Below are 6,155 nucleotides of genomic sequence, written 5' to 3'. Positions count from 1 at the left end.
GCTTCAGCTTCCTCACAGTCGGCATGACTCTTTCTCCAAGGCTTTCCTGATACTTCAATGAATCCATCTTGCCGTCTACACGCTGCAGGTTTCCAGCGCCAGAGGATGCAAACCAGCCCCAGAGCATCACCGAGCCACCACCATGCTTGACTGTGGACAGAGTGTTCATCCTTCATTCCTCTTCCTCCAGACATACCGCTGATCCACCAAAAAGTTCCAGTTTTGTTTCATCGCTCCACAGAACAGAATCCCAAAATTTCTGTGGATTATTTATATTATTTTGAGCAACATTTCTTGTGCTTTTGGGTCAGTAGCGGTGAACGTCTTGGAGTTCTGGCATGGAATCCTTCTGCGTTTAGTACGCGCCTTAATGTGCTCACTGAAACCTCAGTGCCTGTGGCCACCAAGGTCTTTTGCAGTCACTCGAGGGTTCTTCACAACCTGCCTTCTCAGAAATCTGCTTGCAGCCATTGATAGCTTCCTTTTTCTGCCCCGTCCAGGTATTTCATACATTTTCTACCCCCAGCCAGTTCAGGTATTTCATGTGTTCCAGCTCAAACACACCTGGTCCAACTAGTGAAGCCCTTGATTGGTTGCATCAGGTGTACTTGACAACACCTGTTTTGCATATTTGTGCTGTTGTGAGGGATTCTATTCAGGGGGTTGAATTATTTGGAAACTGGAGGGGTCATTATAAGTTGAACCACTTGAAGCATTCATTGTGTTGAACTATTTCAGTTGCCTTTGTTTGATTTGTTCGTTGCAAACAGTTGAAAGTCTGTACATTTTGACAATAAACCTGATTAGCATTGGGGGTTGAATAATTTTGATTGCAACTGCATTAACATTTGCCCAGTCACCCGTTTATTTCCCTCTCCATGAAGTTCAAAACATTTATTATGAGCAGCTCGGCGAGAAATCTGTCCGAGCATCTCGGCCTCGACTCGGCAGGTTAGACGGCTAAACTGGGAATTTAATTCAGGCATGAGTCACCGCTTTTCTTGTGCAGTGACTCATGAAGCTTGTGGTATTAATTCACTTCGTCGCAGATTAATCGGCAAACTAATGCTAAACTAATATTTAACCCCAGAGTCCTGACTGATCAGTGCTACGCAGCTCTGATGTATAATTTCACAATATTAGAAACCTTGTTTGAATGATTGTTAGTTATAGGTTTTATTTAACTTATGAAGAGCTTAGTATTCCTAAAAAGGAGGAGGTTGTAATTTAGCGTGAGCAATCTGAATTTTCGATGATAAATACACTTTAAACTACAAGTAATATGAAGTAGGGCTGGGCTACATGATGATATAACATCGTCACTTACATCGCAATACACTTTCCCAAAATATCGCAGGTATCGCCATATATTTAATAATTATTTTATAACTTACAAATTTAGATCGAAATTTTATTCGAATGTAATTATTTACTTTGGTAGACATTGCACCCAACTATCAAACAGGCTTTTCTTACATTTTTCTTTAAATAACTTTGCTTTTAAACGCAACACTACTGTTTTGTCGGCAGTTTGTTATCAAACCTACACACCGTGACACATAATGTGCATCATCCAAGTCTTCAAATATTATGCGATTATATTTCTGCCACAACACACACCCCTAATGCTGACTTCTCTCTAGATACGAGGCTTGCCCAAACTTCTCTCTTTCCTGCTCTGCTCCCTCCACACTCCTTTTACACATTACCACTGATCAGCTCCCTTTTATGCACTCAGTTCTGTGGTGGCGAGCGGAAATGAATAGGAAATGAATGCAGAGCGTGCTTAACTCAGATATCACCGCACGACTGTCCAAGTCGCACAACAAATGCATCCGGATCTAGAAACAAAAACCGCCGTGGCTTGATACAGCTCACATTCCCACTTCCTGATGGATCTTCAGCTCTTCCACCCACAGTGCTATCATCGGCGTGTGTCCACGGACGGCTGTCGTTTTTAAAATAAACCCTGCCGACTAGGAGACGGTGTGGAAGTGGAATGATGACCTCAAACTGTCTTGTGTGTAGCTGTAGCCTAGTTCTTGCAAAACTACCATGATGCTTGGTGCTCGCTGGTGACAGTATGGTGTAAAGACCCATGAGACGTGGACTTAATCATTCGTTTGAGACAAATCTGAGAAAGAGAGTGCATCACCATCACGGTATTAGACAAACGGGCAAATTCACGTTAAGCAATAACAGCGAGTGGAAGAGTTGTTCCTGGAATACGAACAGAGACTATTTGGGTCAACGTACATGGTTCAAAAACATGCGTGTTGTCCAGGACATGGGTCTTATGCAAAGCAAACATTATACATTTTTCAATCAGAACCTAACAAGCTTAAAAAAGGTCCAGGGTAATTAATTATAGGAAAACATGTTGAAATTCCTGACTGTAGATTTCACTATTGCTTTACTGGAATCCTTCCAGTCCTGGCCACATCACCATGAAATGTTGTGTATACATCAATGTTTCCCTGTTTCCTTGATCACCACAGATATGAAGATCACAGTATTCCATTACGTCTACTGAAACATCATTAAAAATCACCATCTATTACCACAAGGACTCTGTTTACACTTTTATGCTTGTTGTAACTGGATTGCTTCCTCAAGATTGATGTTTTTTTAAACCACATTTGCATCTCCAGGTTAGACCGAGATCAGATTCCTGTATCGTGCATGATATGCAAACCAGCCATTATGATCAACCACTAAAATGGCCTGTTGCCCCATAGAAAACATCAAGAAAAAAAAAAAAAAATAATAATAATAATCATCCTGATTTTGCACACCTGCAATCATGGCTCACATGTAACGCATTGAGAGACACTGTCAAATGTGACATGGACACAAACGCATTAACACTAGTATATCAGCTGGTTAAACCGCATCTCAGAACTCGTCCTGTGTGCATTTCAATGTAGATAATCCCTCTCCTGATATAAATTACTCTTCTGTTCTGACGGGGTAAGATTGCCACCTGTAATTGTTATGATCACAGAGATGAAGAGCGTCATCGTGACGTATTCATTCATTCATTCACGTCACATTAAAAGGTTCTAAGCATCCTACGTACACGACATATCTTTAACGCAAAACGAATGTCGACCTCTGTCATACGGCCTCGTGACCGGAACGTGTATGTAGGATAAACCTGAGCTTAACGTACCTAAAATCCCTGGAAGTGTTGCTTCTCTGAGAAGTCCTATTAAATGTCGTCTATATTTAATTGTTCTGCGTACCAAACTCCACCTGGTTTAGTTTTGGTTTCAGTTGAAGACGAGAGAAAAGATTGCTTCCCGGAGTGTCCCTATACCAAAGTGAGAAGAAGAAAAAAAGAAAGAAAAAAAAAACACTTCTCTTCCACACAGGATACAACGGAACATTTCAGACGGGATATTTTTTAGATTATATATATATATATATATATATATATATATATATATATATATATATATATATATATTCCCACTCCTTGTCAGGTGCCACTGTAACAAGATAATCAATGTCACCTGTCACTGGTTTTAATGTTATGGCTGACCATTATGTGTGAGATGGATGGATTGATGGATAGATATGGGGTTGTTTCTACAGGTCATTTTATAAAATACAGCACAATCCCATTATATGACAATACAATACGTTATATGACAAACCCCACATAAAACTAATCCCGTCTGAACAGGACTCGATCCTGATACTCAAAAAGCATAACACAGTGTCTAAGTCAACATCTGAGAACATCAGACTTCTGATCAGACCTGTAGGCCAACCTCAGAGCTGTCAGTATCCTGTTAAACCATTAGGATTTATAAAGTGCGACCATTACAAAAAAACATTAGAAAACCAACAGAACCCTAAACTGGTTTCTGCAGAGTTATGATTCACTACTGGCCATTTTTAAAAAAAAAAAATCATAAAAACCCCGTTAAAATCATTGTTGTGCAACACACAAGGCCTAGTCAGGTGAAGGTTTTATGCCGAGTGCTAGCAGGTTAATGTTAGCTAATAACCCGGGATGTTTATTAGGATTGACAGCGGGTGTGTTGGTTATGGAAACAAACCGCATTATTCCTAGCTCTGATAGCTGGAAAACAAAACCCCCAATATTGTGTAAATGACCGGATAGTTTATCAAGCCGTCACGGTGTAAACGCGTCCCATACTTTGCTTTGTTAGCAAACATTTACTTTTTGTAGAAAAGTCATTCAGTGAGTTATATATATTCTCTATATCCAAGCACTTCATTCACATTTCTTCCCTCAACCTGTTCAGGTCGGCCCACAGAGGCTAAGCTAGCAATGCTAACGGCTAGCACGACGGACGGCTAGCAGGCTAACTAACCTACATACAAGTGTCGCGTTGGGGGAAAACGTTAAGTGTGCGAGTTATATGAGAGAGAGAGAGAGAGAGAGAGAGAGAGAGAGAGAGAGAGAGACTGCGCCATTCATACACGAGTGAAAAACATGAGCGCCATGGCTTTTTATATTTATATATATATAAAATGACTTGACAATTATTAGCATCCATTGATTTTGAAGTGTAAAGCCGTTAGCAGCAGGAACAGTTGAACATGGTCAAACCTGTTGGGCGGCTGAATATGAACCCACGCCAAACCACACACAAAGATCTGTTCTCACTTTTTTTTTTTTTTTTTTTTTTTGGGGGGGGGGGGGGGTCTAACAAAATATAAATAAATAAATAAATAGATATAGAAATAAATAAAAGAAGAGCAGCTAGACGCCCAAGCTTACCGAGAAGGAGAAGCTTTAATTCCCGCCTCGAGTCCCGCTTGTCTCGGCGCAGCTGCTTATCGATTTCGGCGTTGATCCGTTTCGACTCCTTCGCCTCTTCGCTCAGGCAGCAAGCCATCATAGACTCTAAAGTCATCCCCCCTCCTGCGCTCAAGCCAGCGGCCTCGTCCGGAGCTCACAAATCCTCCAAATAAATCCGTTCGCACGAAGGAAAAAAAAGTCAAGCGAAAAGGGAGCGGGGGAAAGGAAAAGGAGGAGGAGGAGGAGGAGGAGGGGGCCGGGGGGCCTCGCTCTCGAGTAAAGTCCCCTTACCGAAAAGCTCTGTGCGTTCACCCGGCTGCGGATCTCGGTGAAAAATCGCGGAGGAATAAACCGGGGAAGGAAGGAAGGAGGAGGAGGGGGAGCGAAGGCGGTGATGATGATGGAGGAGGAGGAGGGGAGAGAGAGAGAGAGAGGGAGAGGAGGAGTAGAACTGAGCCTTTAGTGCTGCTGCTGTTGCTTAAAACCGTCCGTTCGTCCCGGATCTGTTCCTGCGCTGCAATAAAAGGGCGAGGATATGGAGCGGCGCGCGCGGAGCACTCCTCTCCAACAGCCTGCAGGCGCGAGCGCGGTAACGCAGTGGGAAAGCGGGACACACTGGGCACGCGCCACATCCGCCGTGCAGTCATTACAGAAGTTCTGCATGAAATGACTGAGCAGTGACTTACACAAGCAGATCCTTTTAGTCCAACATTAGAACTAGATTTACTTTATTTCGCAGCCAAGGACTTCCTGCATGAGTAATTATTTCAACAGAAATTCATTTGATTTTATTTGATCTTATTTTAAAACTAATCCTAATTTAAATTAAAGCTTATTTATTTTACAGTCAGGGACCCCATGCATTAGTTATTGTTTCAGTTTTTTTTTTTTTTTTTTTTTTAAATCTCTCTCTCATGAGTAATTCTTTAAATTAAAATGACACAAAATGTTAAAACTGGTATTTTGTTTGTTTGATTTTTCCTCAGCCAAGAAACCCCTGAATTATTATTATTATTATTATTATTATTATTATTATTATTATTATTATTATCCATCCATCCATCTTCTATATCGCTTATCCTTCCTTCAGGGTCACGGGGAGACCTGGAGCCTATCCCAGGGAGCTATTATTATTATTATTATTATTATTATTATTATTATTATTATTATTATTATTGTCATTACTACTACTACTACTAGCAATAATAATAATAATAATAATAATAATAATAATAATAATAATAATAATATCCAGGGACCCCTGCATTAATATTGATTTCAACTGAAAAAAAATGTACATGCACTAAAATGTTAAAAATGTTTAATGCAGGTAATCCCTCTTAATGCATGTATTCTCTTTTTTTTTAAACAAAAATCT

At 40.6% G+C, this 6,155-nt stretch overlaps 1 protein-coding gene across 1 annotated transcript in view; it reads right to left on the bottom strand.

Annotated features, from left to right (window-relative positions):
- Positions 1-5,379, bottom strand: part of gna11b (guanine nucleotide binding protein (G protein), alpha 11b (Gq class)) — a 64,879-nt gene extending 59,500 nt beyond the window's left edge. The window contains exon 1 of the mRNA XM_017495980.3: positions 4,757-5,379. Coding sequence (XP_017351469.1) covers positions 4,757-4,892 — 136 coding nt within the window. The 5' untranslated portion in view covers positions 4,893-5,379. The remainder of the gene's footprint in view (positions 1-4,756) is intronic.
- Between the last annotated feature and the right edge of the window lie 776 nt (positions 5,380-6,155).

The sequence above is a fragment of the Ictalurus punctatus genome, chromosome 20 (genome assembly GCF_001660625.3).
Source record: "Ictalurus punctatus breed USDA103 chromosome 20, Coco_2.0, whole genome shotgun sequence".
Lineage (NCBI taxonomy): Eukaryota > Metazoa > Chordata > Actinopteri > Siluriformes > Ictaluridae > Ictalurus > Ictalurus punctatus.
The sequence above is the reverse complement of the archived record's forward strand: the minus strand, read 5'-3'. Positions and strand labels throughout refer to the sequence as shown.